General features: G+C 40.6%; 1 protein-coding gene across 1 annotated transcript in view; it reads left to right on the forward strand.

Moving 5' to 3' along the window:
* The window catches only part of raly (RALY heterogeneous nuclear ribonucleoprotein), a 51,670-nt gene extending 29,137 nt beyond the window's left edge, over positions 1 to 22,533 (forward strand). Inside the window, exons 5-7 of the mRNA XM_050038350.1 lie at positions 5,429 to 5,548; positions 20,146 to 20,345; positions 22,489 to 22,533. Coding sequence (XP_049894307.1) covers positions 5,429 to 5,548; positions 20,146 to 20,345; positions 22,489 to 22,533 — 365 coding nt within the window. The remainder of the gene's footprint in view (positions 1 to 5,428; positions 5,549 to 20,145; positions 20,346 to 22,488) is intronic.
* Positions 22,534 to 22,965: the final 432 nt, after the last annotated feature.

A 22,965-nucleotide genomic window follows, 5' to 3' on the forward strand; every position in this document is an offset into this window, starting at 1 on the left:
CAATGGGCTGTCGGACCAATGGGCATTTCCCGCAGTGTTAAGCCAGGCAGGGGAAAGACAAATTCTCCGAAATGGAGCATTCATCACAATTTTGACTCAGGGTGCAAAATACCGGACTTCTCCTTTAAACACATTAAACGATATAAACAATTTTGTACTTCCTGCAAATATAATCCAAGTAATTTCCAAATGTTATTGTATCTACTCTGTGTTAAGACCATATGAGAAGCAGAGGTAGTCAAAGTGTCCTGGGCTGAAAAAATGCCCCCCATTGAATGAGTAGAGAAAAGTAAAATCAACTATTGATTTATGAAATCATGAAATCAGCAAACCATGAGTGGACACCTATTTTTTTTCTTCATTTGTTCATTCAATCTTGAGGCCACTTTATTAATATTTTACTAATATTGGTCAAATTGTATGGAAAACTGAAATAGTATAAAAGTGTATATAGCTGTCAACTCTCAGTTTTTCAGTCGTACCCTTTATGTAATTCCAAGACTGTTTAGAGACCCCAGTATGCAGAAATATTGGAATACACCATTTTAAAAAATGTATCCCTTTTTACCTCATTGAAATTTAGCATAGATGGAGCATTCATCGTAGTGCTACAATTAAAAGAGGCTGCAGCTTCCCCGCAAGTGGGCGTGGCTTCAGCACATTCAGCGGACACGCCCCCAGAATCTTCGAGCAGATTTTGAAACGTAATTTTTTTTAAACTTTTATAATCATTCATATATGTCTGGGTGTTTAATAACACATTTTTCTGTGGTGTGACAAACTCAATACACATATTTATTTTTGGTTTGACTCTAAGTACAGCAGTATGATCATATTATTGGTGGATGTCCAATATTCTGCTATTAACCACCATGTCATCAAACTCTCTATTTTGCTTTCTGTCCATCTTTTTTCCCTTCCTGTTTATTATTTCTTCTCTTATATCTTCCCGACTTCCTGACTACCAAACCCAACCCAAACTTCCCCTTCATCTATCTTTCAAGTCTGTGTTTTACATGTCAGTGGAAAGTTCAGGCATCAGGGAGACTGCTGTCTCTTTATTTTTGCATCCTGCTCATTAAACATTCATTTCACATTATGTTCATATTGTGGATCTCAGCATCTTTCATATTTGCCTTCGACCTGAACTGTTTTTTTTTTTCCCAAACAGCAGTTTTTTTTATTTCTGCTGAGTTTCATTGAATTCCACTCTGTGCCAAGCTCACAAAGCACTTTTCGTGTCACTGGTTTGAGTGTCTTTCTGTGTACTCATCAAACTTGCATTTGGAATGGTTTTGAAAAGCAATATCCAAACAGCACACACACTTTTTCTTCACCACTCACGTTTTTTTAGGAAGCTCAAAATAAATAGCTGACAGTTTGTACTTCTTTCCACTCTGCTGATGTGAAGCTGGTTGTGCTCATGTCCTTCAGCCACTGGCCCTGTGGGCGACATCATAAAATCTGTAGTTGGAAAATGAAATAATCAAATCCTTGTTAGAGGGTTTTGTTTTGTTTTGGTTTGTTTTCCTCTGATTTTGAGTCAGCCATTACCAATCTCTGGGCTGACTCGCACTCACACTAACAGTGCAAGTAGGTTTTTTTTATGTATTTATTTTTTATAAATTGTCTGAATGTAACTTTAATATTGAAAAAATAAAAAATGATACCTTTCAGCCAACCTTTAACTAAGCTGGACTCTGGTGTCGTCCATGCAATGCAGTGTCAAGGCTGGTGGTGAAAGCAGCTGTTTCAGGTGTGTTTCTTGATGTTGGCAGCTCAGTGTTTTTTTTGTGTAAGTTATATAAAATGAATGGCAAAGTTTCCATTTCTGTTACACTGTGCAAATCAGCAGATCAAACTATTCACCTTTGCCACGTGGTGTTGACATTGACAAGTCAACAGAGCTATATTTGCTCACCTGGTGTCCCTGAGGTATCATTTTAGATCTGCTCTTGGCAGCCAAGTTTCTCAGCAGCATACTGTATTTATTTTGTCACTCAACTATGACGCCGAAATAGATCAGATCCGTATCAAATTTAAACCTGAGGCTCAGAGCAGGTAGCATTTAAATGTGATTTATTACATACACATGCTAAAAGTCTTAACCTACAGCAATGACAGCTTTATACATTTGGACTAAACTAACACGTTCACTAATCAGTTCCATAACATGTGGAAATGCAATTAATTCAACCAGTTGAAGACCAGTGGCCTAAGGTAGTTACAATGGGACCTAGTGCACCATATTGTGCACATATCGTCTTGTCACATGATCAAAAAGAGACTCAACATTGGACAATATCAATTTATATATTACCTAGGCATTTATTATTGCATCTGTATGTGACAAAAAAAAATACCAAAGAAAATGAGAATTCATTTTTTTATTTTAATCCTTTTATAGTTTATGCAGAATAAGCTAATGATTTTGTTCTCGATGCTACTGACTCATTTACAGAAAAACATGGCAGAGATGGCTTTTTCAGGGGCATATAATCTTTGAACATAGGCATATCTTTAAGGTGGGTGGCAGTCACTCATTAGAGCCCATTCTCTGCCCAACATGTTGTTGGAGGGCCCGCTCTTTCAACATTGTTCATAGATTATGAGTTTTCCTTAACTTTAAAAGCCAGCCTTGCAGTTTAGTGTCAGTTTTTCACCAAATTGTAAAATATTCAATGTTTTTAGACATTATGGCCATTACTCAACATTTAAAGCCAGCGAGTCAGTGTAGTGTCAGTTTTTCATCAGACCATAAAGTATTCAACATTTTTCATACATTGTGGGTATTCAACGTTTATGGCCATCAATTCAGATTAGTGTCAGCTTTTCATCAAACCTTAAAATATTAAACATTTTTCTTACATTATTATTCAATGTGAAAAGCCAGCAATTCAGTTTAGTGTTAGTTTTTCATCAAAACCTAAAATATTCAGCATTTTTCATACATTATGAGTTTTCCTTAACTTTAAAAGCCAGCAGTTCGGATTAGTTTTTCCATCAAACCCTAAAATATTTAACACTTTCCATACATTGTGGCCATTACTCAACTTTTAAAGCCAGCAATTCAGTTTAGTGTCAGCTTCTCAACAAACCTTAAAATATTCCACATCTTTCATACATCATGGGTAATATTTAACTTTAAAGCCAGCTATCCAGTTTAGTCTCAGCTTTTCCAGTATTCAGCATTCACACTACAATTTCTTCGAGAATTGTCTTCCCTTTATCGTGATTACTGAATTTAAAGAGAATAATTTATCTTCAATTATAATCAATTTTTAAAAATCTGGACTTCCGGGGCGTCGGTAGCGTAGTGGATAGTGCCGGCGCCCCATATACAGAGGCACTTCCACTCACTCACCTGCTGTCAAGGTATCTTTGAGGAAGTTGAGCTCAAAACTTACTCTTTTTATTTGTTTTCCTCCTGTTTCTCTTTTTTCCATTTATCTCTTCAGCAAGCCTGTCTTCACTGGGAAAATGACAGCACTGGTTGTTTGTTCAAATTGTAGTAGTGTAAATAATGTCTTCTATCAGGATCAAATACAGAAGTAACAAAGCTTTGTATATAACACCACAAAAAGTCATCTAAAGGAGGAGCTTTCCCTAAAATGAACCAGGTACTTTTAGTTGACTTAACTTCACCAGGCCTTAATCATAATAGTGGACGATCAGAAAACATTCATATGAATCGTTTACATAATGGTCATATGGGTCAGTAAGGCACTGGGGCACTTTTTTGTTTTCAGTGTATCTCAGATTGTATTTGAAATTTTAGCTCTATGTCTAAAACACAAATAAGCTGCCATAATTTTGATCAGAATAAAGTATAAATTCTAAAGAAATTCAACAAAGCTACAGTTATTTAAACAATAATAAGTTGTCTCACATTAACAGTTCAAAACAGTACAATCCATCACTTTGACCCACAGCAGAATGTCTCAGTATGTGTTGGCCAGACTGGCATGAAATGGTAAAATTGCATAAATATTCATGGTTCCCTGACCTTTCTTCTGGTGTTGCTGCCACGTGGAGGTTTCCACTTGTACACACTAATCAAAGTGTATTTGGCAGATTTCCATAAAACTGCCTTGAAGATGAACCTTTTCCATCTTGTGAGAGTCGGTCTATAGCCCTGTTTCCACCAATTCAGTATGGTACCTTTGGAACCAAAAGTAAAGCTTCAGACATGGTACCTAGACCCTAGGTCTGTTAAGCGTTTCCACTGCAAACAGTCCTCTTAAATGTCGGCGAGGATGTTGTCACTCACTGCTCCGTCCAGCACTCACTGTATTTCCTCCTCTATAGATCTGCACCTGGTTTATCGTCCACAGAACGAGGCTGCACGCTGATATTTTCAGAACAAAATAAAACAGGCTGCAGTGAGAGTCTCTTGATGGGATATTTAAACATATCGGGTTTGTGCATTCAGTTCTTCTCAGGCAAGCTCAGGGGTTTAGTGTTGCCGTAGCCCACAGGAACAATGCTGCAATGCTTTTCTTTTTTTTCTCCGAGTGAGGACTAGAATATATGTAGTTCATGTGGTCCGATCGAAATTAAAAAAAAATATTTAACCACTTGAAGATCCACTCATTACTTAAAGTGTATGTTGTCACATTGAAATTCAAGGTGTGTTGATGAATTCATGTCATCAACTCATGCACTGAGTAACATTACAAGTAAATGTTCAACCTTGAAAAGTCACCAGCAGTCGGCCCAGTGAATGAAGTTATTTTTTCTCAGACTCCAGCTGCTGTGAGAGGCAGCAAAACATCCTTTCATTTTACAGTTACAGTTTACTAATAAAACTCTCCACAGTATGAACAGTGGTTACATGAGCCTCAAAACCAGACACAACTCAGCCCTGAGCAGAGTGACCGTCCTCTACTGACCATCAGACTGCAGTGTTCACAGCTCCACCTTTTAGTACCAGATCTGTGTGCTAGGTACCCCAACAGAGGGGGGACCAAACATGGGGACGGGACAGAATGGTTCATCCACAACTTTTCACAGTGGAAACAAAAAAAAGCGTATCTAACTGAACCACTTGGTGGAAACGGGGCTTATAAATTCCTGCCTGTTATTAAAGTTGTGGTTGCTGGTGTTGGTGTCATGGTGGCAAATCATTTTATGGCTCACATTGGACCAATCAGTCACACTGGAGTATCATTCGAACATTTTTTTTCTAAAGCCTGTTGATCTGCTCGAGATTCAGCCTTTGTCTACTATGAATGTTCAGCGTGATCATGTACTATCATCAGAGTGCTTCAGAAACGTAATAATGTTTAAATAAACGTGTAAAATGTGATGGTGTGGATCGATCTATGCAGACTTATTAATCAGAAAATAGACGCTAACGTCTCTCTGTTTTGTTTTGTTTTCTTTCTCTGTCTCCACCTCTCTTCGTCTGCCTGTGTCTCTCTACCAGCAGTGAAAGGTGCAGAGCTTCAGGCGATCAAGTCAGAGTTGACTCAGATTAAAGCCAACATCGAAGCTTTGCTGGGCAGACTGGAGCAGATCACAGAAGACACACACATCACCGCCACAGGTGAAGCACGCACACCTACACACACACACACACACACAATGGGATGAACAACAACAAAGTTTCTGGTGCACAGGGTCCTGTCCACATGTCAAAATGTCTTTAAGCTAGACGCTGAACTGAATTTGTGATGGTCAAAAATGAACCAACAGATCCCTCCTCCCACTTGTGGTTACTGTAGGGTACCACTCACTCTGCCTGTGAGTGAACAGGATGCCAAGCTCCTCACCCTATCTCTATGGCTGAGCCCAGCCACCCCACAGAGGAAACTCATTTCGGCTACTTGTATCCGCAATCTCATTCTTTCGGTCACTACCCAGAGCTCATGACCATAGGTGAGGGTTGGGACATAGATGGACCAGTAAACTGAGAGCTTCGCCTTCTGGCTCAGCTCCCTCTTCACCACGACAGCCTGGCAGAGCACCCGCATCACTACAGAAGCCGCACCAAACCGCCGATCCATCTCACGCTCCATTCTATCCTCACTCATGAACAAGACCCTGAGAAACTGACACCGTAAAACTGTATGAAAACTCAAAAGGTTGGAGAGGTCTGATACATTTACATGGAACAATTTGAAAGAACCGGACCTGTAAAAAGAAGTTGATCACCCATCACTACACTGAACCTCAATTTTCAGCTCCTATTAAAGCCCATAATCACTGCAGTTTATGCTACAGTTTGTTGAAGCTACTGTTACAAAAATTGCTGAAACTGTAGAACAGTGACCAGAAAATCAGTTATGAGGTTGCATGGAGGATTATCAGCAGCCTTTAGTTGAACTCAGCAAAACTAAAATATTTTGGATACTCTTGAACCAAGATATAACTTTATTATGGTGCTGGTACATTATGCATAAAATTGAGGCATGACACAGCATAAACACTTCTGCTCTTAACTTAATGCTTCACTTAACTTAAAGGGTAACTCTTGTATTTTTCAGCCTGGACCCTATTTTTCTATTTTATGTGTCAAATGGGAACAACAACAATGTTTGAAACTGGTCCAGTATTGAGTGAGCCACCGCCTGCAACACAGGCTGCAATGTAGCCGCTCAGGGCATTTGGCACTGTCAGCGTATGTCCATCAAAAGTGTTTTTGTTTTTACGGGTTGAAAGACAAAGCAAAATGTTTTTTGTGAGTTTCATTTTGTTTCTGTCAACTTTAAGTGATGTGTGTTTGACGATGATAAAATAGCTGTTTATTAAAATGGAGTCTGGGGGGTTTGACAACAGTGATTTCGGGGCCGTTTCTGCTTAAACAAAAAGGATCTTAACTCTTTAATAAAAGGTCTACCTCTGTAGGGAATCCTTCCATAACGTTGTCACACACTTGTAATAACAATCTGAGCCTGTCAGCAAAAACAAGCCCTTTTAGTGGAGATACACTGATGTTTGACCTGACTGGTGACATTGCAGCCCTTTTTTTGTTCCTGCTGGCTGCAGCGATCTCACTCAAGTCAAACACTGTCATCTCCATCAGTCATGTAGACATGAAAAGATGGGAAAACATAGTCATGGTTTGAAATATATCAAAGTAACCTTGAAAGCGCCGTCTTGCAGAGCAGTCCGGTTGATGATGTAAAGCCTAACTAAATCATGCCTTGAGCCACTGAGTCATGTAGAACTATTTAAGCCACATTATGGCAGGCAGCTGTGGCTCAGAGGAGCAGGTTGTCCACTAATCTGAAGATTGGCGGCTCAATCCCTGGCTCCTCCAGTCTACATGTGGAAATATCCTTGGGCCAGATAGTGAACCTCGAATTGCTCCTGATGGCTTTTCCATTGGTGTGTGAATGCTTGTGAATGGTTACTGAGTAGCAGGTGGCACCATGCATGGTAGCCTCAGCCACCAGTGTGTGACTGTGTGTGTGTAGGGGTGACTATGCCAGTTTTAACATAGACATCTTGATCTAGTTATCATTTGACCTAAGTGTGTAGTCCGACTCACTGAACTGATACACGGCTGAGCTGCTGCTGCGTCTGCCCTGCACTGGTGAGTCTCATTACTGGCCAGCCTAACGTTTTAAGTCTGTTAAAACAATGAGGAGGTGTGTGATTGTGTTCATGTGGCTTGTCTCCTGGCTACATTAGCCGTTAGCTTGGAGAAAACGGTCCCTATTAAAGTGTATCATTGAGAAGAAATGATTTGAATCAGTCAGGGATCAGGGCTGCATCGTTCACCGAGTGATTCGTTCACCGAGTGATTCATCACGCAGTAGGCAGTCCCTCCCTGCACCCTGGCTGCCTTGCAACTCGCAACTGATTCATCGCTTGCACAGACCGAATCAGCAGTTCCACTCCGGCCTGCACGCTCGCTGCTGAGCTCAACTGAACTGAGAAATGAATCAGTCAGTTCCGGAAGTGATTCAGTTTCAGATTCATTCTTTTGAACAATTCATTTGTGAACGACACAACACTACCTGACACCAAAAGCCACCTTTTCTGGCAGTATGATACACTGCCAGTCGGCGTCAGTTTGTAAGGCAACAGGACGTAACCATTTGCAGTGTTGTGATATGTTGCTGTGGCAGTATGATATGCAGACAGGCAGCATCAGTTAATAACGTGGCCGCATGGCACCTGTCGCAACAGTATCATACAGCACTGGACAGCATCAATAGGAAGCACTGCCAGTAACAACGTAATATAAGGAGCTGAAAAGTCCCTATAGGGCAGGCGGGAGGGGTGATGGATGACTCCAACAAAGCTGGACTTTCACCCAGGAGTAAAGTAAATGGCAAAAAAATGGGTCTCACTCCGATGTCATCGAATACCAGCACTTAAGCAGAGACTTCCAACGTCAGACACTGACCAAAACAGCCGTATTTTCACGTCGGCATGATACTCGGTCGTCTTTATTTTTGTTGACCAGCGGCGTCAGGGGGAAATGTGGCCGGACAACAGCGAAAGTTAAGGGAGTGAAAGTCTGAGTGGGATGGGTGGGAGGGGTGGTAGATGTGTCCAACAACCACTGACGTTCATCCGGGAGGCCGGTGTTCTTCTTGATTAATGGAGAGCTTTGAAAGTGATGATTGATTGTTGCGTAACAATGTGCGTTTGCTGTTGAAGGGTAAAAAAACAAACCAACAATGTGCATTATTCCAATGTAGTGTGTTATTTTGAAAGAGACTGAATGCAAACTGTACATTTACTGTAAAAACCAAACTGTTTTTTGAAAGCAGACAATGCATGTAACAGGCTGAAGTTGACAGGGCGTCCCAGAACATCGACAAGCAATGTACCCAGGGTACCTTGCACATCATATGTTGACGTGAGAAGTCCATGACCAAATGTCAATGTGGGACGAGGTTGACGTGAGAATGTGTTGCAGCAGCAGGGACTGAAAATCGAGAAAATATTTTGTTTGTTAACATCACCGACACCTGCATCTTCCTCCCTGTTACCCTACAGTTGTGATAATTTATTTACTGGGAAATAAGTAATACCTTGACATATTCTCTATAATTGAAATTCTTGCTTATTTAAAGTTTAGGAAAAAAATATATTATAGAGAAATACTTAAGATTTAAAGCCAGGTTTTTAGGATTGCAGCAGTTGGGTTCGCTTCCCATCAGAAACTTTCTGGGAGCCATGTGTGCTCTTCAGATTCCTGGGTTTGTCACATCAAGAGATATGAGCAAGGGAGAACATGAAATATGTCTTTTCTGAGAAATGTTACTTCCTGTGCTGTCTTCTGAAGATGTGTGGCTCACTTTTTTGATGTCCCAATTCAATGCAAAAGTCACTTCTTTTCACATCTTTTTTTGTGCATTATAAATCAGGCCCACCCCGCGATGAAACACCTGCTGGAACAAAGAAAATATGCCAATGGAAAAATGCTTAAGAAAAAATGGCTGTGCAAGTGAAAGTATAGCAAGGTAGTAATGAAAGAAAAAAGACAGCAAAATGTTTTTAGTGTCTTAGTCTCTTATCAATGTTTGGAGGATGTATTTGTTTATTTCTTTCGGAAAAGTTATTAATTTATTCATTGGTGCATAACCAATCTGTCTTAAATTGTATGTAAAATGATGTTTAGGTCCAGCTCAGCTACTAAAACTAAATGGGATTTTTGCAGAAAGAAAGTTTTGGGTTGTTCTGTACAGCAGGTAATAAGCACTATTTTTTTTATTATATATATATATATATATATATATATGTATGTATGTATGTAAAAAAGAAAAACAATTGATTTGTCTATGAACCTTGACAGTTATAACTGTCGTCTGAAACGCGTCTGTTGTTTTTTGCAATCGTTTTTTTAAGTAGTGACCCATTATTAGCTGTAGCATGTTTACACTGCAGAAATTAGCGTAGCGGCTATTTTTCTTACTCACCGGTGGCTTAAGTCACCGCATCTCCTGACAGAGCAGCTCGGTTGAATTTTGGCCTGCATGCACATTTTGTCGGCCCAACATTATTGAAATTGAGCAGCTAATGTAGCTGTAGTAAGAAGTTAAGATGCCCGGCCAGATAGGTACATTTTGTTTTATCTCATAACTACATTGTTTACATACGCTATAAACTCTGACTGTTGACCTGTATTTTCTCTGAAATCCAAACTATTTCCATGCTGAAGATTTATTCCTAAATAACGTTATCCTCATCGTCTTTCTCCTGGCTGCTTGCCATCTGCCTGCTGTTGTTTGACAGTAGCCATGTTTCCATCAGCCTGTTTAGATGCGCATCCAGAAGTATCGCATCAGAAAATTATGATGGAAACGCCAAAATTCGAATTAAAATCCCCTGATTCACACAAACTAAAATACACTTGCTTTAGTCGGGTTTTGGTTGATTCGAAAAAAAGTTTTTTCAAAAAAAGGGGGGATGGAAACAGTTATGTTCAAATTAAGTCTGACGTAGCGCACCTCTCTCCATGGTGATATCCACACTCCCGGTCAGGAAGGCGGTAATGCATTTACAAGCTGGTTGCCAACCGCCAGAAAACGTAGAAGAAGAAGAATGCAAGACTTGTTTTCTATCCGGTTCTGCAGAAAACTTGCGCAAGTTCGTAGTTTTCACCAAAGTCCGTACATTTAATGGAAACAGTAAGGATTCGTATTTCTTTAAATGCGCATTTCCCAATGATTTGAATCACTTTTGGATGGAAACATAGCTAGTGAGACAGACTTTTAAAATAAGAGCGTATCCCAAAGATGATGATATGATCGATGTTTTCACTTTGCATTTATGATACTGCATCGTTCATCATTGAATCGATATATCGATCCACATTGATGGATCGTTACACCCCAAATGGTAACCACCCTGATAACCACCTACTTGCAAGAGCGTTCACCAGCTGCAATGACAGGCAGGTGAGCAAGCTAGCTTGTTGTTGCATACAGTAGCAAGACAATGGTAATCATTCAGATGACCAAAGGTTTCTACATATTTGGACAATTAAGCAGTCATCTGAAGTTTGATGGAGATCCAGTTTTTCTTCTGGCTGTCCTTATAGGTTGCTAGGACCGTAGCTGCAGGTATTCAGACACCAGTCATCTCCTCCATCTTGTCTTTTTTCTGCCTCCATGATGCCCACTACTTGATCTGCCAAAGCCAGGCAGCAACTGCCAGAAATTCAACACAGTGAACTCTGAACAGCAGAGCAAAATCTGTGCACATCCATGTGGGTGGCAACCGCTTCATACCCCTACTGCCGTGTAGGAAACCACTTCCTCTCTGTCACCTTCCTCTCACCGAAATGACTGAAGGCGACGAGTTACCACACGGCAGTGTGAAAGCCCCGTACATTTATTGCCATCTGCTTGGAAACCACCATGAATCTATAAAATGAAATTCAGTTTGAAACACCACAAATCCGAATCTGAGAGCGTGTGAAAGATGTCACTGACATATGGTATTTGCAAAAAGAATATGTGGTATACAATATCTGTAAATAATGTGCACAACGTACAATAAATGAAACAATGCGTAGTAAAAGACGATGATTCTTTGGTAGTGTTTACCAGATGGCAGCAGAGAAAGTAGGGAGTAAGCTGGGTAACACACATCTGTAACAGTAATACAGAACTCCGCAAATATACAGCATATTCTTATGTTTATGACATGTACGTCATATACAAAACATATTAGACATGAAACACTACTTTTGCCTCTTTTTGTGCCTCTGCGTCAGCAACAGCCCTGGATGGAAGTATTATGTGTTTGGGTTGTCCGTCCATCTGTCCCATTCTCTTGAACACGATATCTCAAGAATGCCTTGAGGGATTTTTTTTTTTATTTTAATTTGGCACAAACGTTCAGTTGGACTCAGTGGTGAACAGTTTAGATTTTGGTGGTCATAGGTCAAAGACCAAGGTCGCTGTGAACCTGCATCCATCCTATTTTCATGAATGCGATATCTTAAGAATGCCTTGAGAGATTATTTTTTTTCAAATTTGGCACAAACATTCACTTAGACTTAATGATGAAGGAATTAGATTTTTGTGATCGTAGGTCAAGGTCACTGTGACCTAATCTGTCTCATTCTTCTGAATACAATATCTCCAGGTCACCTAGAGATTTTTTTATTTCTTTTTTTTTCAAATTTGACACGAATGTTCACCTGGACTCAACAATGAATTGATTAGATTTCGGTGGTGAAAGGTCAAGGTCAATGTGACCTTACATCTGTCTCATTCTCTTGAATGCAATATCTGGAGAAGAGCTTGAGGGAGTTTCCTCAAATTTGGCACAAAAGTCCACTTGGGCTTAAGAATTAACTGAATAGAATTTGTTGGTCAAATGTCAAAGGTCAAGGACACTGTGACCTCACAAAACATGTTTTTGGCCATTTCTCAAGAATTCGAATATGTTAATTATGACAACATTTTACACAAGTCTCTAATAGGAAAGTGCTGACATTTGTGTCATGATTAGTGCTTATATCCAAATAAGATCAAAGGTCAGCTTCACTGTGACATCATAATGTTCTGCAGAAACACTTTTCTGGCCATTGCTCAAAATTGTAACTCAGAAACAGAAGGGGAGACATTTGGTCAGATACTGAATTGGCATTCTCGGAATCCATCGGCTGTATTCGGCGTCAGACCCCCGATTTTTGGCATTCTGGTTTGATTTGGGCGGAGGAGGTGAATTTCCGTTTCCGACTTCCGTTTATATATAAGTAAATATGCTGAACCATTGCGATGGATTCAGAGTTTGCAGTGACGCCAATTATGTTCCACCTCGTTAGTTCACCGCACAGACCTGGCAACAACTGCAGCCGGCTCAAACGTGATTGATCAATATCACGCGGACTACAAACAGCCTACAACCGGAAACCAGGGCTCTTCCACTCTTCTTCCAGGGGCAAGATCTCCGGGGTTTGCCTACAGACTCTACATTCACTGAATGTAGAGTATGTATATAGAGACTACTGAATTGGTGACACTAATCTTTGGTGTCCACCTTGAGACTGTGCTGATTGAATAGATTGTCTGTGCTGCTGGGGGAAGGGAGTGTGTAAAGCAATTGTGTTTTCACAGACAAGGAAGTGAACTGTAACTGCAACTTGCCTGGTGCACAGAGGCCTACTGCCACATGGCAGTAATTCTAGTCTTGATGTCGTTTTGCATCTCTTTGTCCTTATTTTGTGTCTCTTTGAGATAGTTGTATGTCTTTTGGTTATTTCATGTCTCTGTGGTTTTTTGTTTGTCTTTGTCCACTTACGGACTCGGGGGGGGGGGGCGACTACCTCGGTTGAAAACGTTGCGCTAAAGTGCCCTCTTGAGTGGTGAAAACGAGAGGATGTGCCCTATCAGCTGCCCTCTTGAATGATGAAAACGAGAGGATGGCCCCTTTTGCCCTCTGGAGTGATCAAAAGAAGACAATGTGCCCTATTGGATGAAAACAAGCGGATGTGTCCTTTTGGCTGCCCTCTTGTCCCCATGTCATGCAGTAGGTGCCCTTTTTTCCTTTTCGCCCCTGCCCTTCAAACATCCTGAGTCTGTCTCTGCCTGAGACTTTGGACATATGGGCCTTTGCCCTGTAGGTCTATATAGTATCTATTCATGGTCCCAACTAAAGTTAAAACCTATGGCCTAGTACAAGTACGCGATGCGCCGCTTTTCCCTGAGCTGCTATAATTATCTACACTGACCTCAAACTGCTTCCCCCATTATGTTGCTTAAAATCACAGATGTTGAAGACTGAAGACTGAAAAAGTTTGTTCATCTGAGCCCTCATGTCGCCTCCACTTTTAAACACAAAGTGATGCGCCTTACATATGATGTATTAAATCATAGACATAAAAAAGCAATATCATTCACACCAAGCACTCCAAATGCTTTTTTTATAAGTACTTACATGCTTCGGGACCTTTACAATATTTTTCCCATTTAAATAAAACAAATAAAAGGCAACAAAATACAAAATGAAGTGATAAACAACCACATTGTTTAAAAGAATATGAGTAGCCCTTCTGTAAGCCACCACTGCAAATGAAAAACACACTGTACCATACCACAGCAAAACTGAAAAACAGAGATCACTCAAACAGGTCAAATTTGCTGGACAAGCATCCAGTTGGGGCAAATCATCACTTGACATCTGCTCATGCTGTTAAGTGGCTCCAATGTTAAGTATAATTACCATAAAAAATAGGAGGATAACAGCATGCAGAAGGGCCCAGAGGGAAGCCAAGACATATTTCTCCCATCTGCTGCCAGGCTGTGATTTAGACCACTGTGATGAACAGAAGGCTTCAGATTTCTGGACCTGCACAGTCTGGGGGGGATATGGTCGACCTGAGGGCCTCTGAAAATCACGGTACTATAACTGGTCAGTTGGAATATTTTGTCATCAGTATTGTGTGCTTATTGGGACCTCTGACCTTTTGAGATGTTTGAGGTGAACCTAGAGCTGGAGAAACATCATAATTCACTTTCAGAGCGCTTTAACCTGACCTTAGTGTTAAACATCATGACGGTTGAGGACAGACGAGAGCTATGATGACAACCACAGGGTCAAAATTTAAACAACAAATTCATAAAGTTGCTCAGAAACATTCTGGGCCACACTGAAAACGTACATCAAAGCATTACCAACATAGCACGTTGTTTTTGTACTGACCAGCAGAAATTCTTCCATAATAAATATCATAATAGAATACATTTAAATACAGCCTCATAAAGTCAATCGTACTTGTCATGTCACATAACAAAAATATTTTTTTGTCTTGTTTTCATGCTAACAGAGTTGCCCGCGGAGGCTGTACTAAGTCACTGTTAACAATACTAACTGGCATGACAAATACTCCAGAACTGTAAAAATACAAAACCACAGACAACAGCCAGTGGATGGAAACGGACTCAAAGACAAAAAGAAAACAGACGCAGCCTGTTCAGTGTTGAATTGTGACTGAGTTTCTCTTAGAACATATGGAGCTGGACGGTCAACACTGAACTCACATAGATTTGCGCCAGGAGCCTGGTGTGCAGCTTCAGAAACAAAAGTATGTATGACAAAAATGTGTGTGTAGCCCGTTTCCAGGCCTCGCAAACGCAGCCCCTCGTCTGAAATTTTGTCAAACGATTCAGAGGTCCTGCTCTTGTGTACAGGCGGCGCCAGAGATTTTTCCTTGCTGGGGCTCGTTGAAGTATGGAAGGGATAGTTTGGATTTTCTGAAGTGGGGTTTTGTGGGGTACTCAGCCATAGATAGTGTGTTAAATACAGTCGATGTCAGTCGGCACCCCCCATTTTGGAGAAGCAGGCAGGGGTATGATACGGACGCTAAGAAATATACTGCTGTGGACCAGGGTCAGCAGTAAAACATATTTCAGCCACCTTAAAAAAAAATCCCACCGTCCAAAATTAGTATCAGTTTAAGTGTCACTATACTGAAACTATTTTTACTGCCCTACCTTTACGCCAGACAGCCCATCTCAGCTGGGAAGATATTAACATCTTCAATTCCTCATATGCTTTTGTCAAAGCCACCAGACACTTAACACGGAAGCTGCTGATCTGCTGCTGCTTTGATCAGACAGTTAGTTTGTGTATTTGTGTGACTCTGATGAATCCAAACCAAGTCTTTTAATTGCCAAAGTCACACAATAACACAAACTAACTGATCGAGAAAAAACAAACAGCTCCTGTGTTTAGCAGTCTCAATGGAGTCTGGACTTGAGAACCCAGTGTCACTCTGAAGTCGTCAAAATCTGGTGCTTGGGCAGTGACTTGCGGCTCCACGTACTTTAACATTGGCATGACATGCAGCCAGTCATCGTCAGAGTTTAATGGCACTCGGTGGGGTCGGGGAAACATGATGGGACAGGAACGAAAGTTAAGACGAAAAATGTCAGAGTAGGTTGGGCAGGCGGGGTGGTCCATGGGTCCAACAGGTGTGTCCTTCACCTGGGATAGTGGTCCTGTAAGATTATAAAGCCAAACCCTGTTCATTTTTCCTAAACCCAACCGCGTGTTCTTGTTGCCTAAACCCAACCATGTGTTCTTGTTGCCTAAACCAAACCATGTGTTCTTAGTGCCTAAACCCAACAACGTATTCTTGTTGCCTAAACCCAACCACGTGTTCTTGTTGCCTAAACCCAACCACATGTTCTTGTTGCCTAAACTCAACCACGTATTCTTGTTGCCTAAACCCAACCATGTGTTCTTGTTGCCTAAACCCAACCACGTGTTCTTGTTGCCTAAACCCAATCATGTGTTCTTGGTGCCTAAACCCAACAACGTATTCTTGTTGCCTAAACCCAACCACATGTTCTTGGTGCCTAAACTCAACCACATATTCTCACATGTTCTTGGTGCCTAAACTCAACCACATATTCTTGTTGCCTAAACCCAACCATGTGTTCTTGCTGCCTAAACCCAACCATGTGTTCTTGTTGCCTAAACCCAACCACGTGTTCTTGTTGCCTAAGCCCAACCACGTGTTGTTGTTGCCTAAACCCAACCACGTGTTTTTGTTGCCTAAACCCAACCATGTGTTCTTGTTGCCTAAACCCAACCACCTGTTCTTGTTGCCTAAACCCAACCACGTGTTGTTGTTGCCTAAACCCAACCATGTGTTCTTGTTGCCTAAGCCCAACCACGTGTTCCTGTTGCCTAAACCCAACCACGTGTTCTTGTTGCCTAAACCCAACCATGTGTTCTTGTTGCCTAAACCCAACCACGTGTTCTTGTTGCCTAAACCCAACCACGTGTTCTTGTTGCCTAAGCCCAACCATATGCATTAGTAGTTGAAAGCAAATTTGTTAATCCACAGTGTTTTACTGACATAGCGCATTTATTTTGAAAGAGACTGTATGTAAATGGTAAATTTCCTGTGAAAACAGAAGTGTATCTTGAAAGAAGACAATGCAGTAACAGGCTGAACTTGACACGGTGTCCCAGAACATCAACAACCAACACACCCAGGGTACCTTGCATGTTGTATCTAGATGTGGAAAGTCTGTGACCAAAACATCAATATGTGACAAGATTGGAGTGAGAATGTGTTGGTTTTGAAGAGAGCAATTTAATGGCTTAATTTTCCCATCAAAAATCATTGTCCAACTGTAAAGTGGTAAAAAAAACTCTCAATATAACACACATTTAAACCAGTATTGACTTCTTTTAATGCAGGACATTTTTTAGGTGCTTCAAATCCATTTTGTTGCAGACTCCTTTATAGCAGTAGCCTAGCTTCTATGTTGGACTCCAGCCTGCTTCTCCAAACTGAATGTGTGCCAACTAACATCTACTGTTTGTAATATACTGTCTATGAATAAGTACCCCATACAACCCTACTTCAAAAAGTCTCAACTATCCTTTAACCCATGTGTTTTGATGAGATGCTCCCTCTTTGTTAGCGTAACCACAGGCCTGCTGTATGTGTAAAAATGACAAAATTTCCATTAAGCATCATTATCACACCAAATAAAAGAATATGTACTGTTTTATGTGTTATGCTGGCAATGAATGTACAATTCTATTCTTTTTGTTTATCGCAAAGTTATCCACGGCCTAAAAAATGTACGGTATCCTACATATTGAAGTCATTAGTGTTTGAGCCCCAGAGAGGTCCAAGTCTCTGTTTTAAATATTTATAATAATAATTTAGATAGACTTTTTGTATCTTTGGAGGTAAGTGCTGTGTAAGTCTGACAGTCTAGTGTTTTTTACCATGTGTTCAGCTCATTTTACACGTCATGTGTTCAAAATCATGTTTATAAGCATTTCTTCTAGAATGAGGAAGAGTTGTGGTGATGAAACAATGTTTTTTTATGTTTTATGAGCTGTTAAAGAGATCCTGTGGTGGGTGGGGGTATGGAATTTGTAGTAAAAACAAGGCTACATGTAGATGTGTGGCACTTGAAAGTCAATTACAAGTATCATGTGCCCACCACAAACACCTCTGATTTTTTAAAAGTACCACACAGTGACAACAACAACAACAACCCTTTTTTAAATCAAAAATGTAAAAGTCAGCACTGGGACTAAGGGAAAGAAAGAAGGTGGGGGAAAGGGGGCAGGCATGTCAAATACTTTCTGAAGCACTGGAGAGAGATTTGTGTTTTCTTTTTTTGTTTGTTTGTTGTTTTGGCCTCGGAGAGGGGGCATATAGAATTAAATGGTTGTATTTTGTATTTATTTTACCACCATTTAAAAAAAAAAAAAAAAAGTTAAAAAATGGCCACAATTACACCATTTATGATAGCCAGAAATTGTAAAAAGAGAAATTATTGTTGGATTTTCTGATGCTCCTTTGACACATCATGTCCGACGAATGCTTCTGTCAATAAATAAATAAATAATCACATCTGAGCTTTAAGTAGTGATATGTCATCAAAATCATTTTATGCAACGTTTCATTTAAAATTTGGCCAAAATATAGAAACTAACCAACAAGAAAAACCTTTTTTTTTTAACTTTAAAACATCATAGGGTAAGTTTAAAAAATCTAATAACTAATTTTCGGTGGAGGGAAGGTCATGCATTTTCCTCCAGCCACTCAAGGAGGCTTAAGGAGAAATATCTGTATCTTCGCAGAGGGTCAAAATATAAAAATAGAATAAAATAGATTAAAAATCACAACCCAGCCACCCCCCTATTTCTGATGCATAAAGAACAGCCCCTATTAGATAAGGAGCCAACAAACAAGCAACTTTGCTTGTTGTAGAGTTTTTGTGGAGGGAACTGTGTGCGCTCTGTGGTCCTTCCCTGGCTGCCAGCTGGCTAACTGAGCTGACAGCTCCGCCAGCAGGACTGCATTCAAAATGTTACTGTAGCACAGCTACAGTATTATCAAGTACAAATATTATTAGCAAAGTTTACTCAGAGCATTAAAAGTATTAAAAGTTATCCAGAATATTAAAGATGACATACACTGATGGAATGATTGCGTTCACGAGAATGAGACCAATGCTAAGTCACATTGACCTTGACCTTTGACACCTATGACCACCAAAATCTAATCAGTTTGTTGTTGAGTCCAAATGAATGTTTGTGTCAAATATAAAAAATAAAAAAAATCTCTCATATCAAACTCACAAGCATGACACAGACAAGGTCAGTGTGACAATTTGATGACGTGTTATGTGTGTGACAGACACTGGAGATTTAACAAGTAGCAGTTAGTAGTTAGAGGCTAACTCAAAGAAGAGGAGCAGCAACCATAAATGTCCACAAATTGGGGAAACAATGAGGTCTGCGAGCTCCTTACACTCCGAGCAGAGGTCGGGATCAGCCGCCATGTAACAGGGACGGTAAATTATGGTTATTGCCATGTTTTGCCAATGTTATTGTTTGTTAAGTGCTGCCAACACATATGTTTTATGTCACACTAGAAGCCAATGCTGCAGTGTTACATGTCACATCCATCACATCTCTTTTGATTCTGCAAAGCCGCATGCTTTCTATGATCACACACTGGAGGGGAATGATGCCACCGTTGTTTGGTGTGAATATTGGAAGGAGACATAAAGAAGGGACCTTGTCATGGCCCCCCTTAGCGCGATCTCTTCCGTCTCTGTCCATCTCTGTCAAACACACGGCAAGCAGCTGTATCATCACTGCTGCTGTGCTCAGGGTTTCCATTATTTGGTTCTTGACCCAGAAAATCTGCTTAAGTCCAACATATTCAAATCTTTGAAGTCATCATGTCCGGTAAAATTATTTTCCTATGGGGATGCGTAAGCCTAACGACATGTCCGAACAACAAGCAAGCCTCTCTGTCCACACTGAATCAGTTAAATATGCACTTCTATTCCATCATTAAAAACGAACTACCTGACCTATCAGCTATGCGCTCATGTAAACAAACCATGTATAGACATCAACTGTGCCGGTATGAGTCTTGTGTGTAGTTTTGTTTTTCCATTTTTCTATTTTTGTTGTTTCACAAGACAGATTTTGAAAAATCGGAGTAAACTCTTAATCAGTTATCTTAATCAGTCTCTCTTTTTTAATCATAGGGGTTGGTTATGTTTTCTTTGGTAAATGCGAATGACAGGAGACTGAAGCTCCTTTCATGAAAACAAGGATAGTTCAACCAGCTGTTGTCATGGCATGTGACGCCTCTACTGTACATCATTCCATACTGTCCACATTTTCTAATGTTTGAGTGTTTGTGCCTCTGTCTGTGTGTGTTCGTTTTAGAGCTGAGGAAGGCAGACGAGTGTAAGAGCGAGGAGGCGTGGCAGGATGGGGAGGAGTCAAGCTCAGAGCTGGAGGACGAGGAGGAGCACAGACAGAACAGCGAAGCTGAAGAGGAGGAAGACGAGGAGGAGGAGGAGGAGGAGGAGGAGGAGGAGGAGGAGGGAGAGCACACGCAGGACGACACTCATGACCACATGCCGGTATTTTGTGTGTGTGTATGTGTGTGTTCTGGTTCGGCTGCACTTGTGAGGACTCCTGTCAGTGTAGTGCCTTGTGAGGACCTTTGGACGTCCTCACAGTGAAAAACTCATGTAAGAAACAGCTGTGAACAACCTGAGTAAATACTGTACATTGCCATTCCAGTAGACTTAGACTTAGACTAGCGAGACTATCGTGAGCCAAAGCAGCCGCAGCCGACACGGGCGCCGCCCTGAAATAAAATCAATCAGTCTTCCTGGCATTGATGGAAGCTCATAGCCTTCAGTAAGTAAGTCCAGTTTAGAGCTAACTGAATTAGTCAAAGTCACTTTTCAGCACCACCTTGCTCCAGCTTCTCAACTGTGAGAATTTGCCACTATTTCATAAGGATTTGGACAGTTAGCCATATAAAGCAATAAACGCTTTATTGACCAGAGGATTAATTAATCAAGAAATGTGCAGATTCCAGTCCTGTTACTTTCAATTCCACGGGTGCAGTAATCAGGCTGGGAAAGTCTAACTTACTATCCAACTTGACTCTCTGTTCTTAGTTCATCAGTTTGCAAGCTGAACTGAATCTTCAGCCATTTTTCAGTTCAGTGGGTCGAACTACACATCTTTTTAATGAATGAATTCTAGGGATTCCATACTCTGAAAAGACTTGCTCTGCCCATCACTATAATGGAGGTAAAATCCCACAGCAGCTGCGCAGGGAGGAAAACAAACACTGTCCTGACTTATTATGTGGGTCTATATTACAGGCAGAATGTTGGTACAGCAGGTCAAAAAGTCACTGGCGACTGTTTGCTTGATGGATTCTTTGTGGTGTTCTATGTAAAATAGTGCTTTTTAAAATGCAGTACTTGAAAGCTCATAATACCTTCCCATCACAGTTCACAATTTTCCAATATGTTTAATGCTCTGCTGTACAACCCCAGCAGCAGTGTCCCACCGTCTGACACGACACACTGTGAGGACAAAAACAGGGCTCCGCAGAGCACCTTCCACAGCATGCGAACACGCCGTCTGCGGTCATTTTGACTTGACCAGCAAACTTTACTACAAGCTGATTGGCTGTAGAAACAGGTGACAAGCTTTACGTTCTAAAAACCAACCGCCAGCGATTTGACCAGCGGAGTTGCAGGTGACACCATCAGCCGAGTCGAGCTCAGACTGGCCAGTTCACACCACAGCAACTTTTCTCTGCAACTTTTTCCTCTGGTTTCCTTCAATCCTTTGATCTGATCTGGGCTTTAGATGCTTAGATGACCAAAAGCTAAAATAGTTGTTTAATGTTGTTGTGTTTTAGTTTGCCAATTTTGTTGCAAACGCCTGGAAGAGAAGGCGAGAAAGTTTGTTTAATGAGCACTTATTTTAGTTTCTTTTTTCAATGCTACATGATAAATGCTTTTGTGAGTGACCTACAAACTTGGTCTTACACAATAATGATCTGATTATATACGATGCTTTTTTCTGCTTTGTCCTTTTTCTTTCCTTTTATTGTTATCTGAAAATGTATAAGCTGGACTCTGGTCCTGGCTTGCACATGGTGTCTTGTAAGCCCATGTGGGCTGGGCATGACGGCTTGCATGACACAATAATAATAAAAAAAAAAAATCATTTGTTCAACCTGTTGACATGTGAAATGTTACAAACTCATATTCTCTGAGCATTCAACAACTTCCCCAATCCTCTGTTGCCCCTGCAACTTTTTTCTAACTTGTTGCAGGCAACAAAAAACAATCAGTTTGAACACTGAAAATCTTGTCTTTGTGTTGTACTCAGTTGAATAAAGGTCAACAAGGCTTTGCAAATCTGTTTTTATTTATGTTTTACACAGTGTCCCAACTTTTTTGCATTGGGGTTGAATTTGTTGTTTGTGGAATATGAAGTATTTTGATGGGCTCTGCTGTCCTACTGTCATAGACTACAGATGACAGATGAACTTGGTTTGACTCTCCAGAGATTCTCAGTAAATAAAATTAAAATACTCTGAATTCCAGCCTCTCTCTGTTGCACTTATGTAAGCTAAAATTCCACATGATCATAATCTGAGGCCAATTGCACAGAATATTTGGGTAACTGCAGTACATATTCATGTGTATGTGTTCTGACTCTGGTCTCTTCTCCTGTTATTTTGTGCAGGAGAACAGTCGCCTATCATCAGAGATGGACTCCATTCACCCATGAGAGGTGAGTGTGTCTTTATGAAGTCAGGTTGCTTTTTAACACACCAAACTATGAGACCAGTTTGTCTTTCCCCTCTTTCCTTGTATCCAAATACAAGCTGAGTTCCCCCCAGCGTTCCTCTTTGCCTTTACTGGCATTAAGTTCAAGACACATTGCAGCTGTGTTCAATTATCTTTTTCCCATCTCAGTTGTCCAAAAGACAAAAGAAAAACATAAAACATGCACAAACATGCACAAACATGCACGTTTAGCAGCTGCCATTTAAAATGGTCTTTATGCACTGTGAAAGCACCCGCATCTTAGAAACGTGCCAGCACAGTAAAGTGAACCGATATAGAGAAAGTTTATTGTCCATAAAGAACACTCCATATGACTGAAGCAACCTTATCCATTTGAAGTCCTCCAATAAAAACTTTTGCCTCCTGGCTGATG

Source organism: Epinephelus moara, chromosome 24 (genome assembly GCF_006386435.1).
Source record: "Epinephelus moara isolate mb chromosome 24, YSFRI_EMoa_1.0, whole genome shotgun sequence".
NCBI classification, from domain to species: Eukaryota; Metazoa; Chordata; class Actinopteri; order Perciformes; family Serranidae; genus Epinephelus; species Epinephelus moara.